The sequence below is a fragment of the Terrapene carolina genome, unplaced genomic scaffold (genome assembly GCF_002925995.2).
Source record: "Terrapene carolina triunguis isolate 2854851 unplaced genomic scaffold, T_m_triunguis-2.0 Scaffold242, whole genome shotgun sequence".
Lineage (NCBI taxonomy): Eukaryota > Metazoa > Chordata > Testudines > Emydidae > Terrapene > Terrapene triunguis.
Window position 1 is genome coordinate 5,287,449 of NW_020664593.1, and position 27,852 is coordinate 5,315,300.

The 27,852-nt window shown below is 48.1% G+C and overlaps 1 protein-coding gene across 1 annotated transcript in view; it reads left to right on the forward strand.

The window, feature by feature from the left end:
* Positions 1 to 26,379, forward strand: part of LOC112105558 (fatty acid amide hydrolase-like) — a 34,963-nt gene extending 8,584 nt beyond the window's left edge. Inside the window, exons 4-20 of the mRNA XM_024198407.3 lie at positions 4,448 to 4,588; positions 8,806 to 8,868; positions 10,504 to 10,624; positions 11,175 to 11,267; positions 12,160 to 12,320; positions 13,282 to 13,367; positions 13,799 to 13,882; positions 15,573 to 15,635; positions 15,800 to 15,877; positions 16,017 to 16,105; positions 16,984 to 17,020; positions 18,941 to 19,089; positions 19,260 to 19,322; positions 19,714 to 19,789; positions 20,339 to 20,423; positions 20,640 to 20,727; positions 24,187 to 26,379. Coding sequence (XP_024054175.1) covers positions 4,448 to 4,588; positions 8,806 to 8,868; positions 10,504 to 10,624; positions 11,175 to 11,267; positions 12,160 to 12,320; positions 13,282 to 13,367; positions 13,799 to 13,882; positions 15,573 to 15,635; positions 15,800 to 15,877; positions 16,017 to 16,105; positions 16,984 to 17,020; positions 18,941 to 19,089; positions 19,260 to 19,322; positions 19,714 to 19,789; positions 20,339 to 20,423; positions 20,640 to 20,727; positions 24,187 to 24,297 — 1,588 coding nt within the window. The 3' untranslated portion in view covers positions 24,298 to 26,379. The remainder of the gene's footprint in view (positions 1 to 4,447; positions 4,589 to 8,805; positions 8,869 to 10,503; positions 10,625 to 11,174; positions 11,268 to 12,159; positions 12,321 to 13,281; positions 13,368 to 13,798; positions 13,883 to 15,572; positions 15,636 to 15,799; positions 15,878 to 16,016; positions 16,106 to 16,983; positions 17,021 to 18,940; positions 19,090 to 19,259; positions 19,323 to 19,713; positions 19,790 to 20,338; positions 20,424 to 20,639; positions 20,728 to 24,186) is intronic.
* The last annotated feature ends 1,473 nt before the right edge of the window (positions 26,380 to 27,852 follow it).

A 27,852-nucleotide genomic window follows, 5' to 3' on the forward strand; every position in this document is an offset into this window, starting at 1 on the left:
GTCTCTGTACACAGAGAGCTGTTACCCTTCCCTTTATAGTTATGACAGAGGCTCTAGTAGTTTTCTTCCCCAATGTGATTTTTGCCCAGACAGACTCTGTCTTATCCATTCCATCACTTCTTATATCTTTACAGTCTACCTCATCATTGATATACAGTGCTACTCCACCACCTTTGCCTTTATTTCTGCCTTTCCTAAACAGCACATAGCCTTCAATACCTGTACTCCAGTCATGACTACTATTCCACCATGTTTCTGGTTTCACTTCCTGCACCAATAGCTCTAGTTCCTCCATTTTGTTACCTAGATTCCTCGCATTAATGTACAAACATCTTAATTTTTGCTCTTTGGCATCTCTCACATTCTTTACCCAATTAGGCACAGACATTCTACCGCCAGTATCACCTATTAGAACGTTATCTACACTACCCTTCCTCCTTATGTCCATTCTCCTACCCACGGCTGTATCCTTTCTTACTTCATTTTCTTCCCTCTCAATGTTAAAATCCAGCATGGAGATTACCTGGACATCTCCCAACCATCTCCCCCAAATTCCTACTTTAAAGCTCTCTTAATCAGTTCTGCCAGCCTCCATCCTAGAAGTCTATTTCCCTCCCTACTCAGGTGAAGTCCATCCCAAGAGAACAATTGTCTGTCTATGAATGCTTCCCAATGGCCATACATCCCAAAGCCCTCCTTATAGCCCCACTGCCTGAGCCATCTGTTGATCATCATAATCTTGTCACACCTTTGTTGCCCTTCTCTAGGAACAGGCAGAATTCCACTGAAGATCACCTGAGCCTCGATTTCCTTAAGCGTCTTCTCCAGTCTGGCATGGTCTCCCTTGATACATTCCAGCGAGAATCTAGCCGTATCATTTGTTCCCACATGAAGGACAATCAGTGGATTCTTTCCCGCTTCCGTTAGGATCCTCTTCAGCCTCAGGTCCACATCCCGTATCTTAGCACCTGGCAGACAGCACACCCTTCTGTTCTCTGGATCAGCTCTAGTTACAGGCCTGTCTATTCTTCTCAGTAAGGAGTCCCTAATCATGTAGACCTGCCCTTTCCTGGTGATGGTGCGATTCTCCGGTCTATCCCCTGTTCCCTCTGGCTGCAAGTCCTCTCGATTCCTATTCTCCCTTGCAATCCTCCGCAATCCATCCTGTATCTTCCTGGGGCTCATATTTGGTGTTATCTCCATTGACTCTTTCCTTCTTCCTATAGGACTAACTGCTCTTCTCTTCTTCCTTGCCCTCCCACCTTCAGCGACCGCCTGCTGTGCCCCTTCTTCATTTTCCAACTCTGCAAACCTGTTCCTGAGCTCTCTTTCTCCTTCACTAGCCCGTCTTTTCCTCTGCCTGGTTCTCTTAGTCACATGTTTCCACTTTCCTCACCCAGCAGTCTCCCCTCAGAGTTCTTTGGTCCTGCTTCCATCTGCAAGTCTGAGCTTTTCCCTTCAGCCTCCTCATGCCTTTGCTCCATCATCTGCTCGAACCCCCTTCTAAACTCAACCAGAGTTTCCACCTGCATCTCCAATCCTCAGATCATTTCTTCCATCAGCTCTATCAGGCAGCACTTCATGCAGACGAAACTCTTTTCAGGTATCCCCTCCAGGATCATGTACATGCCGCAGCTTCCACATCTAGTCATCTTCATTGTGTCTTCCACTGCTTGGGTCACTACCACTGCTGCCTCTATCTGTCATAGCCTTCTCACCTAAGTCCTGTTAGTTCAGGAAACACAAACCAAACCAAAACACCACCACCCACAGCAACACAAACCCCCAACGAGCACCAAAACACTGCCAGACCCCCCACACTCCCTTCACTAGTCTGGCTCTCTTAGTCTTTCCCTCAAGCTCCCCTTGAGAACTCGCACTCAAACTCCCCTGTTTACAGCTCTGTTTGCTGGCTCCTGTGCCACTGCAGCTGTCTGTGCCGGTGACTGGCCGGCTACCTTTATAGGACCCCTAGTCAGAGAAGCCCCGCCCCCTACTCAGGGCTCAGCTTCTCTCCCAGCACACTGCCCCTACCAGCCTCTACAATTACAAATACAAATACCTTCTCCTCCAACAGAATATCTTCTTCTCCAACAGAAGTCCCACTCAAACTCCCCTGTTTACAGCTCTGTTTGCTGGTTCCTGTGCCGCTGCAGCTCCTAATTTGCCTCCTGATTCCCAGTCCTCACACCTTCCCTGTGGCATCTACAGTACTTGATTGCACGAAAGTCACATTAGGATGGTGTTATGGAGACAAGACGAAAATAAACTTTCTTTTATAGGATTAGTGCAATTGCTTGAATATGAGTACATGTCCTCGTTTTGTATCTGTGCTGCTTATTTTCCCTCTGGGAGTGCAGGGCTTTCTAGGACCAAATCTCTGCCTGCAGTTCTCCATGTTCTAATAATCTGTCCAGGTCACTCTGCAGTTTGGGTCTGCTCTCCTTGCATGTTTTGCTCCCACTCCAATTTCAGTGTCACCTGCGGATTTAATCCTTATTTGAATTCACATCACAGAAGTACCTAACAAAGGAGGACATGGAATGTTTGGGCTTAGCTGGTGGGGGGGAAAAAAAGCCTCTTCGTATCCTAAAAAAGGAATCCTGTACTGGACTATAGATAGCAGGAAGTATCATTGCTTGGAGCTTGACTGATGCTTTGGCATTTTTGAGACAGGAGCAGCTTCACAGACTATCAGGATTCTTGAGTGAGAGACTCTATTTCTAGAGTTAGACAACTTTGATTAACAAAGAAGTAAACAAAGCAGAGCCAGGATGATAAGATCCCCACTTCCCGCTTGTTTCTTATCTGCCAAATGAAAAAGTACAAAATGCATAGGACAAGGGGCTTTGATAAATTCTAAAGAAGTATAATATAAAGAACCTTCTTAATCTGGTAGTGATCTATCTTCAGCTATATGCGGTTACCTTTTCTTTGCCTTGCAGAGGCTTTGGTTTTGATTGTAGTTCCTCTTGTTCTGTTTATTCCCAGGCATAAAAAATGGAGCACCAATTGCAGAAGGGCTCCCTACATCTGCCAGATCGCTAAAATGTCTTGAGTTTTAGCCACACATCTCCCTTTGATGCTGATCTTGATACAGATCTCATTTTCACTACTGTGTATTATCAACATGGGAAATGGGGAATCCTGATGCTTGAGGATGTAGGCCATGGTATATACACTTCTACCCCGATATAAAATGAATTTGGATATAATGCGGTAAAGCAGCGCTCCAGAGGGGGCGGGGCTGCGCACTCCAGCGGATCAAAGCAAGTTCAATATAACGCAGTTTCACCTAAACGCAGTAAGATTTTTTTGGCTCCCGAGGAGCGTTTTATCAGGGTAGAGGTGTATAGTAAAAAATTACATCACTTAAAGTTGCTTGTACCTTTAACCCTCATTTTTGTCTTGGGGATGAAATCCTGGCTTGACTGAACACCACTCCCATTGATTTTAATGGGGCCAGGATTTTTCCTTGTGTTACAATTTGGGTGTCTGCAGGTTGACGGATAAGGACTTCACATATTTTAGGAAGTAGGAGGAATTGCAAAACAAACAGACTGGGGTAGCTGGGATCCCAGCATTTGGAAATAAGCTGTAAAAGAGGAAGAGAGTTGTATAGAACTACAGAATAACTGGTGTACACCATGTGGACATCACAAGATGGTGCGAGAGCATGGCTGTCTGCAACCCATTTGATGACAAAATGGCTGAGTGGTCATTCATGACTTGTTCTTCGGCTTTAACCTGCCTTTGCCAAATTGTCATGAATATTTACAGGCACAAAATCTGTCTCAGTCTTAGTACAGTGATCACTGGAAGGAAAAATATTTTATTCAATCTAGAAGGAAAAATTTTACTCTTCTCAGGTGAGCAGAACTTTGCAATGCTAGTTAAAGCTGATGTCTCCTTTGACGACTTTCGTTGATGTCTCCAGCTGCAGGAAGGCGTAGCTATTGAAGACCTGCTTTGTCATCACACTGTATTCCACTCCGAGTGCAGAAGCAGGCTCTGATCACTGGGGATGTTCATTTCTAAGTGACATTGGTTTCTTCCTGGGACTCTCCTTCTCAATAATAAGAGAATTGTGTGGGCATCGATCCATGGTGGTGTGCTGTCCTCTGTAGAGGATACGTAAAAGATCTGCTCTAGGAATTATTTTGGGGAAGTTTTTATGGCCTGTGTTATACAGGAGGTCAGATCAGTGGTCCCTTCTGGCCTTGGAATGTACAAAAAATAATGAATAACCTAGTAATCCTTCTGCGCTACCTCTGCAGAGGAACATGGTTACAGAGAGAGAAAATTGTTTTCTAGTACTTCTGCAAAACAGTGTACATTGTTCAAAAGAACTCTCCAAAAGCATTTTCCTCTTAACAAAATGTTTGTGAATTAAAACATTAGGATCGGGCTTACAAACTCAAGCAGTGACTCTCCGTCTCTCTTCCAGGATGAATAACTTCACTCTCATGCACTATCTTGATATCCATGAAGACCCCACATTTATTCCAGAGGTTGCTGCTGAGGGAAGAAAGGAAAAGCCTGAGACTAAAAACACATTGGAGGTTCTCAAGCAGTTGATGGAGACCAGGTCAGCATGATGTGCAAGGAGTAGGGGGTTTGTATGTGTGTGTATTAATGCAGTACTGGGTCATGATGTCATTGTCAGTAGTCTGGACAAAATCAGGTTTCCCAAAACAAAGTGACATTCTGTATGTCTTAAACAGTGGCCCAAGTTTATAAGGATTCTCCCCCCCCCCCCGGATGCTTTCTGAATTCTAATGTACAGCATCCTTTCCTTTCTCTTCCTTTGCAGTTTGTGTCCTTACTCAATATCTTCCCATGCTATCTCTGCACCTTCTGATACCGAAAGCTCCCCTTACTTCATTAACCCTTGTCTAGACTGCGGGGAAAATCTGTTTTGAATTAAGATGCATTTGAATTATGTACTGTTTGTGCTAGGTACTTAAATGTTTTTACACCAGTTATAGCAACTTAGTGCTTAAGTGCCTATACACAAATGCAAGAAGCCTGGGAAACAAGCAGGGAGAACTGGAAATCCTGGCACAGTCAAGGAACTATGATGTGATAGGAATAACAGAGACTTGGTGGGATAACTCACATGACCGGAGTACTGTCATGGATGGATATAAACTGTTCAGGAAGGACAGGCAGGGGAAAAGGTGGGGGAGTTGCATCGTATGTAAGAGAGCAGTATGATTGCTCAGAGCTCCGGTATGAAACTGCAGAAAAACCTGAGTCTCTGGATTAAGTTTAGAAGTGTGAGCAACAAGGGTGATGTCGTGGTGGGAGTCTGCTATAGACCACCAGACCAGGGGGATGAGGTGGACGAGGCTTTCTTCCGGCAACTAACAGAAGTTACTAGATCGCAGGCCCTGGTTCTCGTGGGAGACTTCAATCACCCTGATATCTGCTGGGAGAGCAATACAGCAGTGCACAGACAATCCAGGAAGTTTTTGGAAAGTGTAGGGGACAATTTCCTGGTGCAAGTGCTGGAGGAACCAACTAGGGGCAGAGCTCTTCTTGACCTGCTGCTCACAAATAGGGAAGAATTAGTAAGGGAAGCAAAAGTGGATGGGAACCTGGGAGGCAGTGACCATGAGATGGTCAAGTTCAGGATCCTGACACAAGGAAGAAAGGAGAGGAGCAGAATACGGACGCTGGACTTCAGAAAAGCAGACTTTGACTCCCTCAGGGAACTGATGGGCAGGATCCCCTGGGAGAATAATGTGAGGGGAAAAGGAGTCCAGGAGACCCGGCTGTATTTTAAAGAATCCTTATTGAGGTTGCAGGAACAAACCATCCCGATGTGTAGAACGAATAGTAAATATGGCAGGCAACCAGCTTGACTTAACAGTGAAATCCTTGCTGATCTTAAACACAAAAAAGAAGTTTACAAGAAGTGGAAGCTTGGACAAATGACCAGGGAGGAGTATAAAAATATCACTCAGGCATGCAGGAGTGAAATCAGGAAGGCCAAATCACACTTGGAGTTGCAGCTAGCAAGAGATGTTAAGAGTAACAAGAAGGGTTTCTTCAGGTATGTTAGCAACAAGAAGAAAGTCAAGGAAAGTGTGGGCACCTTACTGAATGAGGGAGGCAACCTAGTGACCGAGGATGTGGAGAAAGCTAATGTACTCAATGCTTTTTTTGCCTCTGTCTTCATGAACAAGGTCAGCTCCCAGACTGCTGCACTGGGCAGCACAGTATGGGGAGGAGGTGACCAGCCCTCTGTGGAGAAAGTGGTGGTTCAGGACTATTTAGAAAAGCTGGATGAGCACAAGTCCATGGGGCCGGATGCGCTGCATCCAAGGGTGCTAAAGGAGTTGGCGGATGTGATTGCAGAGCCATTGGCCATTATCTTTGAAAACTCATGGCGATCGGGGGAGGTCCCGGATGACTGGAAAAAGGCTAATGTAGTTCCCATCTTTTAAAAAAGGGAAGGAGGAGGATCTGGGGAACTACAGGCCAGTCAGCCTCACCTCAGTCCCTGGAAAAATCATGGAGTAGGTCCTCAAGGAATCAATTCTGAAGCACTTAGAGGAGAGGAAAGTGATCCGGAACAGTCAGCATGGATTCACCAAGGGCAAGTCATGCCTGACTAACCTAATTGCCTTCTATGACAAGATAACTGGCTCTGTGGATGAGGGGAAAGCAGTGGATGTGTTATTACTTGACTTTAGCAAAGCTTTTGATACGGTCTCCCACAGTATTCTTGCCGCCAAGTTAAAGAAGTATGGGCTGGATGACTGGACTGTAAGGTGGATAGAAAGCTGGATAGATCGTCGAGCTCAACGGGTAGTGATCAATGGCTCCATGTCTAATTGGCAGCCGGTATCAAGCGGAGTGCCCCAAGGGTCGGTCCTGGGGCGAGTTTTGTTCAATATCTTCATTAATGATCTGGAGGATGGTGTGGACTGCACCCTCAGCGAGTTTGCAGATGACACTAAACTGGGAGGAGTGGTAGATATGCTGGAGGGTAGGGATAGGATACAGAAGGATCTGGACAAATTAGAGCATTGGGCTAAAAGAAATCTGATGAGGTTAAACAAGGACAAGTGCAGAGTCCTGCACTTAGGACAGAAGAATCCCATGCACTGCTACAGACTAGGGACCGAATGGCTAGGAAGCAGTTCTGCAGAAAAGGACCTAGGGGTTACAATGGACGAGAAGCTGGATATGAGTCAACAGTGTGCCCTTGTTGCCAAGAAGGCTAACTGCATTTTGGGCTGTATAAGTAGGGGCATTGCCAGCAGATCGAGGGACGTGATCATTCCCCTCTATTCAACAATGGTGAGGCCTCATCTGGAGTACTGTGTCCCGTTTTGGGCCCCACACTACAAGAAGGATGTGGAAAAATTGGAAAGAGTCCAGCGGAGGGCAACAAAAATGATTAGGGGTCTGGAGCACATGACTTATGAGGAGAGGCTGAGGGAACTGGGATTGTTTAGTCTGCAGAAGAGAAGAATGAGCGGGGATTTGATAGCTGCTTTCAACTACCTAAAAGGGGGTTCCAAAGAAGATGGATCTAGACTGTTCTCAGTGGTAGCAGATGACAGAACAAGGAGTAATGTCTCAGGTTGCAGTGGGGGAGATTTAGGTTGGCTATTGTGAAAAAGTTTTTCCTTAGGAGGGTGGTGAAGCACTGGAATGCGTTACCTAGGGAGGTGGTGGAATCTCCTTCCTTGGAGGTTTTTAAGGCCCGGCTTGACAAAGCCCTGGCTGGGATGATTTAGTTGGGAATTGGTCCTGCTTTGAGCAGGGGGTTGGACTAGATGACCTCCTGAGGTCCCTTCCAACCCTGATAGTCTATGATTCTGTGAACTTTAAAAACATGTTAGCTGCTCATAGTCAGTCCTAGGCTCTACCCTGGGCTGCTGCCCTATCCCCCACCGAGTATGTTAGCTGTGTTGACTATGACCAGTGAAACATGTTTTTGAAACTGGTCAACATTAGGTTCTGATACTTTTTTTTTTTTTTTTTTTTTTTTTTTTAACAGCATGTAGTTCAAAGTTACTAGCTAACATGTTTAAAGGCAAGACCTTAATCACCCACGTACTTAGGAAAGTTTTATGTTTGCTTAGAACATACACAGGTCAAATGCAGATTTGTCTGTCTTACCAATTAACCTGTTTTAACTGATTTGTACATGTCTGTCTCGATATTCTAACATATTCCACACCAGAAAATACAGAAAGCTATAGATTAGATCCTTGTTAGGCTTATTGACATGTTGAATTATTCTTTGTGATGTGTTTTGAGTGCAAGCTTTTTGGGGAAGGAACATGGGTTTTGTATAGTCTCTAATGTGCCTAGCATACTGTTTGTGCTATGCAAGTAATAGCTTTTCTGTGGCAAGTTATTCTTTAAACCTTCTTACAAACTCTGGACTTCAGTTGCTGGTAGTTCTAATGTGTGTCTATCAGTGTATTTAGGTTTTGTATTTAAAAAGACTTGAGGCAAAATATTCAAATGTATCTAAATGATTTGAAACCCTTAATTCCATGACTCAGACTCCTTAGGCACTTTTGAATATTGTACCATTCTATAGTGCGGGATTTCTTAACAGCTAAAGACCTCAGCTGGGATTTCCAAAGGTGCCCAAAGCAGTTAGTTGAATTTCAGTTGGATTTTGGCAAAGAAGGTTTTCTGGTTGTTACACTGGAATCTGAAGTACTAGGTGAAGCTTTCCTAGTCAGCACCTCATCACACCCTTGTTGGCATTGTGAGTCTCAAGGAAGGTTCTTTGGCAGCTGACCGTCACTTTTTTTATTTCTCTCTTTGAAGGTCTCATCGAGCCAACACTGGATTCAGTTTCAAAGGGATCCAGGACTATCTGAACTGCTACCGGTAGGTGAGATTAAATGATTGGTGGAAAGACCTACAATATTAGGGCATCTTGTCTTCCCTTTTCCCCTCCGTCACTTGATGTGGTTCCCTGTATCTAACGGATCTGTGTTAGGAATTTCTCCCCCAAAATTTGGCCTACTACATGTACCTCCTCTTAACTTCATCCCGTCACTTCTAGTCCTTCACTCTAATCTGCTGAATAAATCCTCTTCCTAATTGGTTTTTACACTTTTCCACTAATTGCAGACTCTCGCAAAGTGCTGCTAGGTGGGGGACCTACGTCCGAGTCCCTAGCTCTTGGGCTTATCCATAGTCTTCTCAGTGAAATAGGAAAGCAGGGGAAGATTCCTTGTGTCACTTGTTGTTGAGTGGGTGGATGGAAGGTCACCACAATGCAGAGCCTTTGAGGATCCTGAAGAACCTACACTGAGTCTCCCTGCTGCTTGCCCTCCCAGTTTGACACCGTTCCACCCAGGGAGTGTGAACAGACCAGAGGTCACTGGAACAAAAAGGTCAAAACAATTCTAGGAAGCAGTGACCAGAGATTTGGGAGAGGATTTTGTTCAGGCCAAACTTCTAGGAGCTGTATGCCTCAGGCCCATCTCTCATGCGAGACAAATTATGCCGTCAGAACAAACGGAAAGGTGGGGCCCACCCCAAGGCTAGTGGGGGGCGGGGTGTTTGTGCGTGTGCGTGCATGCCCTAACCTCATGCAACCTCTCTGTGCATCTCAAGTGTACACATCAACCTGGTATCTAGGAGCTAGAATTACTGGAAGTGTTACTGCAACCTTGGGTACGTTGACTTTCTGAAGGCTCATTTTGGGGGGTTGATTATGAAGGCGATGTTGTGAGGCTGTTTGCAGCCCTCACCGTCAGTGGGAGACCTGAACAAAAAGTTGACTTCCGCGTTGTGCTCTGAGTTCAGCCCGCTCTCTGGCCAAAGCGAGTTTCACAGCCTTGGACCCTTTGCCAAGAAAATGCAATAGTTCTGCCCGTAGCTCTGTCCTCTACAACACTCCGGCTGATCTTGGTGTTCCCAGGCTTCAGACTGGGTTTCCAGCTCCTATCTTGCTCTCTGGGGCTGGGAGTGCTGTGGAGACAAGCTCTCATGGGGAAGGAAGCATTTCATGTTGCTCAGTAGCACTAGCTGTCTAGGGAGTGTCACTGATCCGCTCCTGATTGATTGATTAATTCCTATCAAGTTCTCAGCTCAAAGGGTGATGGTATGACACCTTCCTGCCAGAGGATGGTTTCCTTCAGAACTGTGCCTGGGAAGCAGAGAACCATCCCAGGAATCACAGGCACTGACTCTGTGAGTGCGCCAAAAAAAAAAAATAGTGGGTGCTCAGCACCCACCGGCAGCCCTGTGGATCAGCTCCTTCCCCTCTCCCACAGCACCTCCCGCCTGCCGGTGGCCCCACCAATCAGCTCCTGTACCTCTCTCCCAGTGCCTCTTGCCTGCTGCGACCAGCTGTTTGGAGGGGGCGGGATGGGGGATTGGCAGAAGGGGTGAAGTGGCGGTGGGGCCTGGGGCAGAGTGGGGGTCGAGCACCACCCGGGAACACAGAAAGTCAGCACCTGTGGTGGGAATTGTAACAGGATCCCAATCTCTAAACTCTCCTCTGTTTTATAGGACTGGGGAGTTGACACCCTTCCAGGTTGCTAAGAATATTATCTCCTCGCTGGAGGACTGTGAGAAATCCAACCCCCCTCTCCGAGCAATCGTGCAGTGGGACCGGGCGCAGATACAGAAGGTATGCGTGCCTTTGGTGGGAGTAGGCTTCCTCCTCCCTAGAGTGATAGCAGCCAGTGATCACCTGAATGGGCACACTTTCCCTGCAGAAGAGGATATGAGCAACTAAGAGGCTCTTGCTCTGATCTGCTGCATAGATGTTCAGATCCTGGGATACGATTGCTGGAATGAAGTGTGCATATTTCACCCTTCTCCCCTGTTTTCCTCATTCCCTCCCCTCTCAGGGGGCCATAAATGACTCGATTTCACTTACTCCGGAGGGAGACTAATATTACAGGAGTTGCAGTTCCTACTGAACGTTGCTTAAACCAGGATGTGTTTCTCTGTGGTGTCCATACTATTCTCCCCACCCTGTGGCTCCTTTTGCTCCATGACCTTCGGACCTAGACATCATCGATCAGTAGCTTCTCTCCTCTCGCCCATGGTAAAAGGGCTCGGGCCCATCATGGGGAGATCTCTCTGGGTTGTATTTAGTTTGCAATATTGATCATGTCTGTCTTCTCAGACATATTCCATTGTCCGGCTAAGATAAAATCTTTCTCTCTTTCCAGATGGCTGAAGCCTCCACTACTCGTTACAGGAATAAATGCCCCCTTTCTCTTCTGGATGGAATCCCAGTCTGCTTGAAAGAAGAGATTAAAGTTGTGAGTTCCCTTCATGGTTGGAGTGTTGCATGGCCAGTTCAGGGTGTGTGAGATTATAAGCACTTGTTGTGTATCCTCCAGCTGAGGGACACTCAAAGGCACTTAAAAGCAGCTCATTTTAAAATATATAAAAGGAAATGTGTTACACAGGTTAATCACATTTTTTTTTTAAAGTAACTCACTGCTGCAGGTTGTGGTTAAGGCAAACATCTCGGTAAGATATTTGAAAAAAGGTGTAGACATTTATAGGAATAAGAGTAGAATCTGCAGTTACAGTAGCTAGACTAAACCAGTAAAACCAACCCTGGAATATGAGCATATAAAAAGCATATTCCATATCTGGTATTCGAATCGTAACTTCTAACAGCATTTAACCCATGAAACCCAGGAGGGGGCTGGAAGAGGAAAAGATACTTCTTATTCTGACAAAGCAGAAAGTCAGTAAACTTAGTCATAGAGTTGGAGGATGGGATTTCCAAAAGTTCTCAGCGTTGGCCAGACTCTGGCAATTGGAGTCTTACCATTGACGTCGGGGGAGTGGAATTCGGACTCGAGTTCGTTGGAAAATGCTAGTTCACTGATGCAAAATGTTTTGCCAGAAAACAAGTATGTTTCCATTGGAAATATTAACTGTTTGTTTGATTTTTAGGTTTTCTGATTCCAAGTAGCCTCCAGAGAGAACCGCGGCACAAGGAAGGCAGTTCCCCGCCTGAGCAGTGAGGCTAAATGCAGCCATTGTACTTGCCCAGCTCTAATTTCACCACAATGCCTTGAGCATCTGGGCCAGATGGGCACTGATTCCTCAGAGAATCCTGTTCTGCTGTTGTGGAGAAGAAGTTGCTGGATCTTACGTGTTCAGTACACCTAATGCACTCTTCTGTTTCTTACTAAGGTGCCTTATCACTTCCGAGCGGGAACAGCATACCTTGGGACAGAGCCAGAGACTGAAGATGCTACAGTGACTAGGAAGCTGCGGGAGGCTGGAGCAATCATTATCGGGGTCTCAAACATGCATGAACTAGGGACTGGAACCACTGGCTGTAACCCCAACAGGTAAACAAGTCACATACGCCCCGCTCCCCCCCCCCTTTGTCATTCAGGTAAATTTAAAAAACCCTCAGTCATGAAACTCAGCTGTTGAACATTCTCACATCTCACCTGCACAGTGGCAAGGAGAGCATCTTAGCCATGTGAAGGTTTGAGTGTCTGAGGGGCGGGGGTCTAAATCGAGGCACAGGATGCCTAGAGAGTAGCACAGTGCCTGGGGGACAGGTGGGTGAACTACGGCCCGCAGGACCGTCCTGCCTGGCCCCTGAGCTCCTGGCCCGGAAGGTTAGCCCCCGGCCCCTCCCCCACTGTTCCCCCTCCCCTGCAGCCTCAGCTCGCTCCGCCGCCAGCGCAACACTCTGGGCGGCGGGGCTGCGAGCTCCTGGGGCAGCGCAGCTGCAGAGCCCAGCCTGACCCCGTCTCTGTGCTGCACAGTGCGTGCCTGTAGCGCCGCCAGCCACCGGTGCTCCAGGCAGCGCGGTAAGGGGGCAGGGAGCGGGGGGGTTGGGTAAAAGGCAGGGGAGTTTGGAGTGGTGGTCAGGAGGCGGGGGTGTGGATAGGGGGTGGGGCGGTCAGAGGGTGGGGAACAGGGGGGTTGAATGGGGGCATGGGTCCGGGGGGGCAGTCAGGAAGGAGGGGGGCGGTTGGATGGGGCGGCGAGGGCAGTCGGGGCGGGGGTTCTGGGGGAGGTCAGGGGACAGGGAGCGGGGGGGGGTGTGGGCCATCAGGGGGCAAGAAGTGTGTGTGGGGGCAGATAGGGGGTGGGGGACGAGCCATGCCCCCCTCCCCTAACCGGCCCTTCATACAATTTCCAAAACCCGATGCGGCCCTCAGGCCAAAAAGTTTGCCCACCCCTGCTTGCAGGGGGGAAGTTAGGTTATTTCTGAGACATGATTTTGGTTCCTCCCCTGCCCTAAGGTGTGTCCAACCTCTTGAAAAGTCTACACTCTCATTTTATCTCCTTCAGATTCCATGGCACTGCTAGGAACCCATACAACCCCCAGCATTTCACTGGTGGCAGCTCCAGTGGATCGGCCGCTGCTGTGGCGGCAGGTGAGATGAACTAAACCCACCCAGGGGAAAAGGCCACTTCAGAATTTGCTGGAGCCTTTGGGGAAGATTCTGGGGTGTGGCAGAAGTTTTGTGGGTGGGTGGAGAGAGACCAGCGATAGATGCACCAGGGGTGTTTTGGGAGCAGGGCAGAGAACAGAAGATGGCCGAGTCCAAGGGGGAGGGCCTGGGATCATGAATAAGCCAGCTGGAGTAAATAGGCTTTCCATGCAGTGTTTTGTCTGGTGTAAAAGCTGGTTGTGGTTGGGCCTCTGTAAGGGGATTTGGAAGTCCGTGGGTATTGCCCTTTGTAGAGATGGGCGCTTCTGATGTACCATATGCCAGCTCTTTCCTGTTAAAGATGCTGGGAAAATGGTGTGGGAAGGGCTGTATACAGTCTTTACGGTCCCATGCAAATACACATTTCTCTGTAGGTCTTTGCCCATTGGCTCTTGGCACTGACGGAGGTGGCTCTGTGAGGATTCCTGCTTCTTTCTGTGGCGTCGTGGGGCTGAAAGGTATTGCCCCTTTACCTGGCTGGGGATCCTGCATTTCCTGGGGGATGGTGGGACCCCACACAAAGGCCAATACCCTCCTGAGCATGAAACTGTTCCCCAGCCCTCTGCGGGGTTGGGATTATAGTGCCCGTTCAGCGTGTGGCTGTAACTAGCTGTGACAAGGATTCGACTTCTGAGATCTTTTGTATTTGACTTGTGACTTTAAATTGTTGTTAGGGGACTTAGAGCTTGTGTGTCAATGCATCTTACGGATTTTAATTAAAATGAAAATAATCATTTGCAGCCAAACATGGAGACATTTACTGGGTTAGTTGGTACGTCCCTGACTCCAGATGACAATTGGGTCATTCTGTACTCTAGCCCCGGCACAGCGACTTGCCCTGGCTGCAGGAGCAGGGATAAGTAGATGTCATTCTGAGCTGGAGAGGGGGGATTTGTTTTTTTGGAGGGGGAGGGGTTAGAAAGGAAGGAAGCCACAGCATGAGCCCCACTAGCTCTGGGTTCAGGGTCCAGAGGCATCTCTGACATGACATTGCTGCTAAGGGTTTGGAAAGCACTCCATGAAAGTGGTCTCCCTCCAGCAAGTGTTGAATTTGCCCCTTCTTTCCTGTATTCCGCCAGGGAGGAGAGGACTAAGGGGGCAGAGAATCACCCAGTTGTAAATCCATGTACCTCTGTTGGAGATCTTCTGCAAATCCCCAGGATTGATTTACAGCCTGTAAATAAATCTTCCCCAACCTAGGAATTCTGTAGTTTTGAATAAGGCAGTCACCCCAGCCCTGTATCTCAGGTTAGGGCGCCAGTTACCACTGGATTAGTAAACCCAAGTGAACTTGTAGACCTTTCTCAGGGGGGGCATGTATAGTAGCTTATGGCCGACCTTCTCAGAAGTGGGGAGGGAATACTGCTAGTAGGAAGGCAGTGTTATTGGCCTCAATCCTACTGACCCCTATGCACATACTTAAAGTTAAGCACATGCATGAGTAGTCCTGTTGACCTCAGTGGGACTGCGTATGTGCTCAAATTTAAGCATGTGCTTCTTTGCAGAAGGACTTGGTTCCTAGTGTAAAGGTGGGGGTTAGTCACTTCTGCTCTGTAAAGGCTCCCCAAGGATCTAGAGCTTGGTTTCCAAAATGTTATCCTACTTCCCACTGAGCACATTTGCTACTGGTGCCTCCCCTAAAGTAAATTCTTCCTTAAGTTTAAATTGGACTGGAGGCCAGACTTAGGAAAGCAGCCCTGCCATGGGCCCTCTGGGAGTGGCGGGATGGAACTTCATACTGTAGGTTTCTTCCATCTCTTGAATGTCTGTGCTGTAATCAATGCTAGCTTCTAGCTGAACCAAATCCTAAGCCAAAGATGCTCTTATTTCCCCCTCTCCCCACTCCTTGCCTTCTTTAGAATCTCCTCTCTAAAGGGTTCTGAACCTGATCGGCTTGATGAAGAAACCCAGTCTAGAGCCACTAGCTGTGTGGGATTGATGCCGTCTCACTCCAGGCACACAAGAGGATGAGGATTGAGGGTATTTAGCCTCATCCCCTTGTAGGTTAATACTAGAGATGGGCCTGAACCAAAACCCAGATCCCAAACAAGGATCTTTAGGAAGACTGGGTCTGCCGAGCACTGCTCTGTCTCCACTTAATACAGTTTGTTCCTCCATCTGATCTCTGTGTCTGTGTCTTGCTTGAAGGTACATTTGGGCTCATCAGTGGTCACGGCTGCCTTCCACTCTCCTACTCCACCGCCAGCCTTGGTAAGAGGGTTCTTACCAGCCGCCGCTGTGACTTTCCTGTGCTTGCACATGTGTGAAGAGACACAGCGGTTGTAAGCCCCTGCATGAGAGTGCGTGTCACTGGGAGTGGGTGTGTCCTGCTCACTCCTTGTCATGTTTGTAACCATTTCATTTATTCTGGACAGGCCCCATTTGTACGTCAGTGACAGATGCAGCCATTGCATACAGCATCCTAGCTGAGCCAGATCCACTGTACCCATATGGTGAGTGAGCCTCTGTCTCTCCATTATCCCCCCTCTCCCTGTCTGCCTCCCCTTGGTTACCCCATGCTAATGACTTGTTTGATATCTCGCTGTGGGTAGGTCCCTGCCTGACGGGGATCTTTTTGTTTGTCCCTTGCAGGACTACAGCAGCCAAAACCATCCCTATCTGAAATCCTCACTCCTGACCTCAAGGGCTTAAAATTGGGAGTGAACTGGACTTTTTTTAAGGTGCCTGTTGTCTCTTCTCTTCTTTATGGTGCACTGTGTCAGCTGTCAGTTCCTTCAATTCAGCCGTCCCCTCCTCTAGCCTGCCAGCTGAGGATTGATTGCAGCGGTCTTTCTCCTCGCTGCCCTTAGCACTACAACCTGGTCGGAAACGTCACAACGAAAATCTTTTTTGAGGGAAATTTTCCAGAAGAAAACCTTGATTAGGATGAAACTTTGCTGAAGCAGCATTTTGCACTGCAACATTTTGTTTATTTTAAACAGTTTAGCTTAAAATACCATGGCAGAAATGGAAATATCAACATTAGGAAAGGAAGTATTTCGGTTTGCATTGACCGCTTCTGAATTGACATTTTGTGAGAATGCTTCATTCTGTGAAAAACTTCAGTATTTCAGCTTTTCACCCCAATTTGGGACAAAAACAAGTCTTGAAATATCAGGATTTCTCACAGGACGGAAATTCCGTTTTCCAGCCAGCTCTACCCTGTGCCCACTGCCTGTCTCCTGAAGACTGGGCTGGGGTTGCATTCCTTCCACCCAAGCCGACAGACGGGGGCTGTATGCTACTGGGCTTGATGCTGCAAGGGAGGGTTCATGTGCTGTGTTAGCTGTGCCATGGCTCTATTTCCCCCCCCCCCTCCTCCAGAGCAGCAAAGGCAGGGCTGTGTGGTCTTGGAGCTGGGGCCCTAAAAATAGCCATGGTGTGGGATGTGTTGGATTTACGCCCAAGACTGCGTTTCAAGGAGGAGAGGAGCGTGTCGCCTTAATTTGGTGCTCAGGATGGTGGGGAGGCTGGTGTTGGGTTCAGCCTGGGGGAAGAGGGGATGACAATTGATAAAGGCCTTTAGTTAATTAATTTATTTTTCTGTCTTGTCTTTCAGGCTTGTGATGCAGAAATTTTGGCAGTCTGCCAAAAAGGTAGAGCAAGAGTTTCTCCATTTCTGATAGCTGCTCCCCCATGGCCCCATAAAAAGCTGCGGTAAAGGCTGGAAAGGCTCCAGCTGGTGGCCGCCTGCAGCCTTGTTAGTTTGGAGGAGAAGTGTGTTGAGTCTATCGGGGGCAGTTGACCCGAACTCCAACTGTATTTTGTTCTCTTGGCTCTCACCTGAGTGGTGCTTTCGTTTGCGTAGCTCATGTTTGAGTTCTGGAATTGTAACCTTGGCTAACCTAGCTCCCACTGGCTGGCTGCATGACCACAGTGGCCATGGTGCCCTGAATAACCCTGATCTTGCTGGAGTTTTAAAGCTAAGTAGGTTCGGGCTTGTTTAGTTCAAATGGAAGCCTTGCCCACTCCCCCACCTTTGAATCTGGCTTTCTAGGCTTGTTGTTCCTTTGCTGTTGGATAACCCAGCCTGTGTGCCATCATATTTACAATATAAACTTACAAACTTGTCTTCGGAAAGCCTTTCTAGGTTTGCCTTGTCTGCTAGCCTAGTGTTAGTGCTCTGTTGGGTGGGAGATGTGGGCATGAGTGCTGCTCCTGTCAACCCACTATTTGGGGCTTCCTTGACTACAGCCAGATCAGCTGTGCTGCAGGGATACTATCTTGGGGGGAGAGGGGTAGTCTTTTCAGATCTTGTCAATTAAGCAAGGATGAACCTTGTCAGTACTAGGAGGAGAGACCCATCTCCTCCAGAGTTTTTGTTGTTGTTCTGAGTGCATTTATCCTGTCTCTTCCCAACTCCTATTACTACTGTATATATAAATATTATTGCAGTGTCTCCCTGTGAATTTTTAATTGATTTCCCCCTTGCAGTCCTCAGGGCCCCCCTCTGCCTCACAATCAGCATTCAGCACTTGGATGCCAAGATGACAGACTCCTTAAAAATACCAGAGAGTTTTTGCTTAATTAAATGCAACATCAAGGTGGAGTTTTAGCTACCCAGAAATCAGGAAATTCAGAGCTATGTTTCCCACTGCAGTTTTAAGCCTGCTCCCTTTTGTGTAGCCTTGTGATGTCTTTCGCTGTCAGACATTGGGGGCAGATTGTGAGTGTATTAATTAAAATGCACACTGTGATGTGGTCTGAATGCATGAAGGACTCAAACTCCACCTATGCTACTACAGGTTGGAAAGCTGGTCAGATGTTATTTTAAATAATATTCACCAATTCATATTTGAATATGTGCACACCAGTGAGGTGGGTAAGTTGCCTTATTCTCATTTTACAGATGGCAAAATCGAGGCTCAGATGGGTTGAGTGAATTGTCATGGTCCTGTAGCAAGTCTGCGGCAGTCAGGGACAGAGTTCATGAGTCCAGACTCCTCATTCCATTTCTGTAACCGACAGACATGCAACCACTTGGTGCCCCCCAATTCGCAGCATCGTGTTGATTTTGTCTTTGACTTCCATTTCACATTGTGCATTCTGAATGTTCCTTGGATGAGAGCCTCAGACTATAATTGATAACATTGATAGCGACCTCACACTAGTCTAGCATTGTTCATCCCAGCAGATCTGGAAGCACTTTGCAAAGTCAGGGAAGCATTATTATGCCCTTTTTACAGACTGGGTAAGTGAGCTGCAAGCGACTTACCCACGATGTAGTAAGCCAGTGGCAGAGTTGAGAGCAGACCCGTGAGTACTCACCCCTGAGTCTGCTCTGTCATATGGGTAGCTGTGATCTAGTGGACAAAAGCCCTGCAGTTTTTTCTATAACTAGATGCAGCCAGGTGTGTTATTGCCCATGCGCTGTGTGATCATATGAGCAAAGAGCCTGTTGTCATGTGGTTGTGGGAACGCCTGCCTTTTGTAAGATTAAATCTCAGCCATCTCATTGTAGCCTTCTGAACACAAGGAACGCACTATTCCTTTTGCTCCTCCTGCTTCGTGCTCAGCTGTAGAGCACCTGCAGGCTTTAGGTGCCTCTGTGGTGGACGTGCCCCTGCCGGAGATGGAGGAGGTGCGAGTGGCGCATGTGATCTGCATTCTCAGCGAGATGAGGGATTTCCTGCAGCCCGACTTCAACACCCACTTCCAGCAAATGGTAAGTGGCAGATGCATGGATTGTTCGCATCAGCCTTGTGTCAAGCCATCTGTGTCAGTCACTGCTACACATGAGTGGATAGGCTCCTGGTGTATGGGATCTGGGGCTTTCTCAGACTTTGCCCCGCACGGGAGTGCGCAGCCCTCACCCAAAGTTCCTTTGTGTTTCAGAATCTGGAGACGCGGCTCAACCTTGCTCTGGCTTCCCAGTTCACAGCTCTGGATTATATTAAGGTGAGGAGCGTGCTGTGGAAGAGGGGGAGGAAGCAGGCAAAGAAGAAGGCTTCTCCCAGCCTGGCGAGGTTGTGGGGAGGAGACAGCCTGCTTGGAAGCTCTCTGCACCCAGGTAGAGAGCCATGGAGAGATGTTACCCAGCAGTGCTGCTCTCTGCCTAAGAACCGATGCAAGCTTGAAGGGGCCCAGATGGGGAGGAGTCATTTGGTCTCATGCTCTTACATTGAGTCCGATCAGTGAGTCTGTGGTGGTACTGGCTCTTTATCAGGGAAGGAGGCTGTGACCCTCAGTGACAGGGGGATAGGCACCGCTAGAGGACTCTGTACGTTCTGTAAATTGATGCCTTGGTACATCCCACCTTTGCACTGATACCATCTCCTTCTCTTTGCAGGCAAATCGGCAGAGGACTCGGAGCATGAGCTTTTTGCGAGAGATCTTCACCAATGTGAACTGTATCCTCACCCCAGGTATCTGCTCTGTGGGCTGAGCATGGGATTTACTGTGGCTTGGAGTGGGACTCTTGGCATAAATGTGCACATATGTATGATGCACTTGGCTTCCAGGGTTAATGTTTAATCCATTTGAACTTTTGCAAAATTATACCTTTTATAACTGCCGTGAGTCAAACGTCCTTACTTTGCTCTGCCCCAGCTCTAAGGAAATGTGACTTTAAAATTGCTCCTCTGTGTTCCCCAGGCCCGTTCCCTGTATGTTTCACAGTCAGAACTGCTCATTTTGCTGACTAAAATAGGAATTGTAACACTCCTGTTAACTGAGCTGTGCTGGCTCTGCAGGGCTACAAGGGAGGGAGTGGGAATCTATTCTCTGCTGTGCATCATCAAGAAACTCCTTTTCTAGTTGCAAAGTTGTTCTTCCTGATGATGATGCACAAACCAAAAAGAACTTGGCTTGACTCCAGGGATGAGTTAGAGCAAACGGGTGCCTTAAAGGAGGCATAAGGGGGCTGAATTGCCCCTGCAGGAGATGGTGATTGTTTGCCTGTTTCTCTCATGTAGCCACCGCTTGCACTGCCCCAAGAATCCAGGACTCTGACCTCTTGACGGGGAACAACAACGTTCTAACAACACTTCAGAGCATGAGGTGAGAACTGTGCAGCAGTAAAATGTGTTTATGGTCAGGCTGTATGGAGAACCCTGGGGATGCTCACAGCTGTTCTGTCCCAGCCTCTGCCACCTGATCACTGGCTGTCGAGCAAGAGAAATCACAGCTGGTCCAGTTTCTGCCTCTCTACGTAGAAATGACTTCATTACAGTCCAACAGCGAGAGTGCAGGTGTCTTTTCCCCACTCTCTTGCAGATACATGCAGCTTGGAAACTTCACAGGCATCCCGGGTCTGGTGGTGCCAGTCGGGTACACTGCCACTGGGCTTCCCATCAGCTTTCAGGTAAACACTTACCCCCTTGCTAATGCTAGTAGGAGAACTGCCCAGACCACACTGCTCTGCGGGTAGAAGGGTGTCTAGTGCTGGGTCTCCATAGCCAGCTTATGAAGTGGGTGGAATTTGGTGCTAAAAAGTGTAAGCTTCTGCTCTTCCTTGTCCACAGAGCTAATACAGAACTATGTATTCTGGGTCATCAGGAGAATGTGAGTCCAGGGGCCAGCGGAAAACACTGGATCCCCTTCACTACCCCCATGTCCTCCTCAATTGTTCTCCTGGGGTCTGTCCCTCTTCCATTCCTGTTGCTTCCTCTCCCTTCGCTCTCTTGTTCCCACCTTCGTTGCTCCCTTTACTTGGCTCTAGCGCAGTGGGGTGCCCCAACTTATCCTGTCATGACCCCCTCTTACCAGTAATGGATCTGTCCACGCTCCCCCTCCATTACTGCACAGTCTGCTCAGCAGAGGAGCTTGGGCTGAAGGCAGGGATGGGGGAGGAACTGGGGCTAGAGGTGGAGCTGGCATGGGGACAGAGAGAATAAGGGCAGAGCTGGGCTGGGAGTGGAACAGGGGACGGAGCAGAGCTACGGCTGGGGCCAGAGCTGCGGCTGGGGGCAGAGTGGGGCTGGGTTGTGCTCCTTCACCACCACCACCACCTTGGAGGCTGGCCTGGGCCCCACCACGTGGCCCCCAAACGTTCCTCTCACCCAAGAGTTTGGGGACGACTGTTCTAGCACCTTCCCCACTGAAAGGAGCGACAGGTGTCTGGGGGATATATAGGGGTGCCCTTCTAAAACTTGACAAGGAAGGCTGGTCCACTGATTAGGGCTCTAGCCTAGGGCTTGGGAGACCAGGGTTTAATTCCCTGCTGTGCCACAGACTTCCTGTGTGACCTTGGCAAGGTCCCTTAACCTCTCGATACCTCAGGTCCCCATCTGTGGTGATGGTGTTAATAGCGCCACCCTAGTTCCCAGGGGTGTCAAGAGGATAAATACATTACAGAATGTGAGGTGCTCAAGTACTACAGTGATGGGGGCCGCATAAGTACCTTTGATAGATGGATTTGTGGCCATGCTCCCAAGAGACCTGCTGTGGATTCTATTTCTGTCGTCTTGGGTGGAGAGAGGGGGAAAAGACGGGGACAGGAGGGAGCAGAGATGTTTGTGTGCAAACAGAAACCTTTAGTCTCGGCATGAAGCTGTACAGGGTATGCCTCCCCATTCCACACGGTAGGGATTTGCCTCAGCAGAGCCGGGAGCAGCTCTGCATATTATTTACAGCACATGCCTGTTCCTCTGAATGGCCTGGGGGACGTCCAAAACTTGCAGGTAACCAGGTGTTGGGAGAAGCAGAAATACTGTTAACTAACATAGGGCTAGCTGGAAGACACCCTGCACACTCAGGTAAGTAGGGATTTTGGGATCAAGGGAATTTGGATAACTGGAGTTATGCTGTGCTATTATTTGTACTGGAGTAGCACCTCGGAGCCCCTGTCAGGAACCAGGACCCCATTGTGCGGGGCGCTGTACAAACACCGAACAGAAAGATGGTCCCTGCCCCAAAGAGCTGACTGTCATGCACTGGAAGGCTCCTGAAAGCAGTGGGAACAGTGTCCCTTGGCATTAGCATGGGGGTCTGTAGATAGATCATCTGGCATCTTTCCAACTCATGCTGCTCAAAACAAGAGACTCATAGACTTTAAGGTCAGAAGGGACCATTATGATCATCTAGTCTGACCTCCCGCATGATGCAGGCCACAAAAGCTGACCCACCCACTCCTGGAATAATTCTCTCCCTTGACTCAGCTGTTGAAGTCCCCAAATCATGATTTAAAGACTTCAAGTCGCAGAGAATCCTCCAGCAAGCGACCCCTGCCCCATGCTGCGGAGGAAGGCGAAAAACCTCCAGGGCCTCTGCCAATCTACCCTGGAGGAAAATTCCTTCCCGACCCCAAATATGGCGATCAGCTGAACCCCGAGCATGTGGGCAAGATTCTCCAGCCAGACCCTCCGGAAAATGTTCTCTGTAGTAACTTTTAATATCCCATCATTGACCATTGTTACTAATTACCAGCGATGGCACGTTATTGACCTATTGACTAAAATCACGTTATCCCATCAAACCATCCCCTTCATAAACTTATCAAGCTTAATCTTAAAGCCAGAGAGATCTTTCGCCCCTACCGTTTCCCTCGGAAGGCTGTTCCAGAACTTCACCCCTCTGATGGTTAGAAACCTTCATCTAATTTCAAGCCTAAACTTCCCGACGGCCAGTTTATATCCATTTGTTCTCGTGTCCACATTAGTACTGAGCTGAAATAATTCCTCTCCCTCCCTGGTATTTATCCCTCTGATATATTTAAAGAGAGCAATCATATCCCCCCTCAGCCTTCTTTTGGTTAGGGTAAACAAACCGAGCTCCTCGAGTCTCCTTTCATACAACAGGTTTTCCATTCCTCAGATCATCCTAGTGGCCCTTCTCTGTACCCGTTCCAGTTTGAGTTCATCCTTTTTAAACATGGGAGACGAGAACTGCACACAGTACTCCAAATGAGGTCTCACCAGCGCCTTGTGTAACGGAAGCAGCACCTCCTCATCCCTACTAGAAATACCTCACCTAATGCATCCCAAGACCGCATTAGCTTTTTTCACAGCCACGTCACATTGCCGACTCATAGTCATCCTGCGATCAACCAGGACTCCGAGGTCCTTCTCCTCTTCCGTTACTTCCAACCGATGCGTCCCCAGTTTATAACTAAAACTGCTGGAGGCTTCAGCTGTATCGCAGTCAACGGTAGCCCGTTGCTTTGGCTGGCTGGATGTCTGTGACTACAGCTCCTCTTCCCCCACCTCCTGAGCCATCCATGTAAAAGGTCCTCAGGGGCTTCAGAGCCTCACACATGTGGGGGTGTGGGAATTCCTGCATCCCGAGGGAGGCCAAAAGCATGGGGGCAGCTAGGAGGACTACATGGTGCACAGAAACGGGGGCTAGGGAAGGGACAGTCTTTGGGAGGGAGCTGGATGGGGCCCTGTAATTTTTACCTCCAGTAGACCTCTGCAACATGGAGGGCCAGCCCGGCAGCCACAAGCCTACTTTGCTCCAGGAACCACCCAGTTTCGTAGGAAGCCAGTCATCCCCCAGGAGAGGGCAGCGGTCCCTGTCTGTTCCAGCCTGTCCCTCCAGAAAGCTCTCCCACCTTGCTGGATTTCAGTGCCCCTGTTTTGCTCCCCACGTGTCCCTGGTGGGGGTAGCCTTTCAGTGTTGGGCCCTGTGATTCCCAGGTGCCATCCAGCTGGGTGCTAGCTAGATTCCAGAGGGTGGCTTCAGCAGGATCCTGACCCCATTGCTGAGAGGGTTACAAGATCATTCATTGTGTCTCTGCTATTCCTGCTGACGAAGCCGCCCCTCGGAGCTTTCTTACCAAGTAGTGCCCTAAAGCCCTGCGGGTGACTGTGTCTTCCACTTGCAGGTCATGGCAAAGTGGTGGGATGAGGCGGTTCTTTTCCGGGTTGGCCTGAAGCTGGAGGAGTTCCGTGACACGACCAGGAAGCCAGCCATTTATTACGACATCCTCGCATGATGGGAGTCCCAGAAAGGAGATGCTGTGATTTTTCTGGTCTGATCCGACTGAGCGTTACTGGGGAAAGGAGTTACTGCTTTTAACATTGATCTCAACGAGGGGTGGCGGCAGCAGCAGGGCTGTTTACATAGTGGAATAGTAGAGTTTGTTCTAGGATGATATTTGTTCCCATCCAGGGTCAATGCTGCCCTCAGGTGCAGGGGCTGTAAGAGGATACCAGTCTACGTATGGATGAGGGGCTAATGGATGGGTGCAGAAACACATTTATTTTTGTAGTTAGGTTCGGTTCGAGGTGTTACATGGATAGGACCAAACAGGAATGCTCTCGGGACGACCTCCTGTACGTGGGCTGCACTAGTAAAAATCAGCTATGGGTGTACAGTTCCCCCAGCCTTCCATGGGAGGTGGGAGAACATCCTTGGCCAATGCAGCCTTGAGTAAATCCTTTTGCCCTAGTTACACTATAGAAAAGGGGAATGAAACACTGCACTTTCCTGGGTGTTGTGTTTTCTGTTTTGTTTGGGCAGGGGCGGCAGCATCCCGGCGGCAGCAGGAGAGTTTTTCCACTCAGGATAATTTAAATGACCTGACTGCTCCTGGAGCCAAGTAGGTGGTGCATATAAAATGTCGTCATAGGACCAGTTTCTCTTGCAGTGTATGTGATAATAGAGAAACTAAACTAAACTCTGCAGGAACATAGGAAAATGAAGTCTTTTAAAGCTGCTTTTAGATTTCTCCTGCTTCCCTATCTCTGCTGGCAGCATAACTTGGCATTTATTGTTAGTGTGGGTTTTCCCTGGGAAATGTTATGAACTGAGCCCTTCGTAGAGCCTGAGGGTGGGATGCACAGAACTGCAGAAGACCAACAAGCATGTTTAACTGCAGTACAGCAGTAGATAAGAGAAGGGATATAACGACCCAGCCCTTATGACCTAACAGCCAGCACCTCCTGCTAACACATTTGCTAGAGGAGCTGTCTAAGCACTGAAAGGGGAACTAAACTGTGGACCAAGGAGAGGGCAGCTGTCCCTGTCTAGGAGGGATTTTTACTGATCCACCCTCTCATACGTCCAAAAAGCACACACAGTGAACCCTGTTTACCACAGCCAGTCACTGTTCTTGTTTCCATGAAGGAGCTAGGCCCTAAGGCCAGGCCCAGCTAAAGATCCCAGCCTATAGGAAAACCTCCTACCTTTAAGCTCTCATAGGCACCTACCTCTACCCCCTGGGATTGCTTGAGGCTTCTGCCTGCTCTTTCCTGCACTAGTGCATTCAGCTTAGTCACTTTATCAGAGCAAGAAAAGGCCTAGCACTAAACCTGAGTAGGTGGTAGGGCTTCCAGGTGAGAAACTAAAGAGATGAGGCTCCTTACGTATCCTCTTCAGTAACACACCTAACACAGATGCACTTAACAGGGAAACGTCTCGATTCATTCAATATATTCTTCCTGCTACACCCTCACTTCCAGAAGGTTTTAAATATAAAGTTGTTGCAGAAGCTGCTGCTGGGCCAGTGTAGGACAAGAGCCATGCCCCCATTTCCCTGATTAGGAAAGGTGGAGCTTTCACTGCAGGAAAAAAAGGGAATTTTTTTTTTTTTACTTTAAACCCCTCTCAATCCATTTTTCATTTTCTAAATGGACCTGACCTTACCCTGAGGATTAAGACTGCTGGTTTCATGACATTCAAATGGAAAAGCACCACACTGGACCCTACTGTCTCATCTACCTTCAGTTCCTGCTGGGAAACATCAGCAGCCACTGCTAATTGCTAGCATCATTGGCAGTTAGAGATAGTGAAACTGTTGGGTCTCTCTGAATGTTTTTCAGTTCCTCTTTGCTTAGCTAGGTTGTTACAGTAATAAGAACTAGGCTCTGGTATCTTCCTGAGAAGAGCAACTGCCATATCACTGATAAACAAATACTTTTCCAACTGTAACCTTAATTCTAGTTTGGTACACTTCTGTGGAGGGGCTACAAGTGTATGTGTATTGCCTAAAGGCACTAGGAGACTTTACCAGAATGTCCTGCATTGGGATGGTTATGGATGATGTAGTTTCACGCAAATAAACAAGTTCTCTTTTTCTCTGCTAAGTCTGCTCTTTGTAGGTGACTGAGGGTCTCTATTTGCAGTGGTGACCTCAAAAGGTTGCTGTGAAGAGGGCCAGGGGGTGCTGGAAACAGATTTGCTCTGATTCAAATTTATGTAAAGTATGTCCTGATATGCCTTTAGAAAGTTCCCATCACTGGGGTGTTATAAGCTGTCGGTGGGGTGGGGGGGACCTAAACTGCTTCAAGTCCACTCCAGTGCCATTGGAGTTCAAGACCTGGTTTGAGTTTGGCCCATTCTCTAAACCAGGGGAACTCCTCTTCTGCTCTGAAGAGAAGAATCAAATCCCTCCAGGTGGAAGGGCTCACATCCCCTTAGCCTCTGGAAGAAAATCAATGGGCAGGGTGTCTCCCAGCAAGCCCTATGTTAGTTAACAGCAATTCTGAGTGAGGGCTAGATCCACAAAGTGATTTAGATGCCTAACTGCCACTTTAGGTACATAAAATCCAAAATGTAGATCCTCAAAACCCTCACTCAGCTACCTCCTAATCTTGTAGGTGTCCAGATTCCCCTGGCATCTAAAAATCTGTGGCTGAGCATGTGCACAGATTCCTCAAGCTGGGCCCCAGAGCCCCAGGAAGATCCTCAAACCAAGCATTACCCCACTTGGCTTGATTGCAGGGCCTGAAATGGTAGGTGGTCAGGAACAGGGTCTTGAACTTGGGCCTCCCGTGTCCTAGAGGAGTGCTCTAACGTACTGATAGGCTTGGGAGGAGGATTAGACTTTTATTGGTAAATGTCGATTTCACCAACACACACACACAGACTGATGGAAAAAATACTTCCAGTAATAACTGTAATTTATAGATGGGCAAAGTAAGAAAAATCTCTTGACTTTAGGAGTCTGATTGAAGGCTATTTACTCTATTTTGATAGGTGGTGTTGACAATTTGTGTGAACAGCTAAAGCTTCAACTTTCTGAATCAACAGCAACTCTTATTAAATAATTGTCTGACACCCCCCTAATTTTGCACAACTCTGAAAATGTAAATAGATAAAAATGCTTAAAAACAAATATTGCTATTATCCAGTGAAATTGTAAAAAGAAAAATCCAGTGCTGCCAAGCCTACTTGCTAAGCACTAGAGTCACTCATTCTCTGGCCTTAATGACCATTCCATTATTTGTACAAAGTGGTAGGGAGCATGACAAGAGATCTACAGCATAATATCCCAGAACTCAGGGGTCAGAGCACTTATGAGAGATGCGAGTTCAAATCCCTGCTCCCTATCAGGCAGAGGGAGATCCTGAACCTGGGTCTCCCGCATCCCAGCTGAGTGCTCTTACCCCAGGGCTAATACTGTACCACTATCACTGTTTTTTGTGATGAGCCAGACACCTAACTAAAGGAGAAGGGTCATGATGAGAGGGAGGTGCTTTCCTCCAAACTAGAACTAGATGCTCATGTCCCTTTGTGAAGGCTCCTGTTTCAGCTTGCTGCCTCTCAT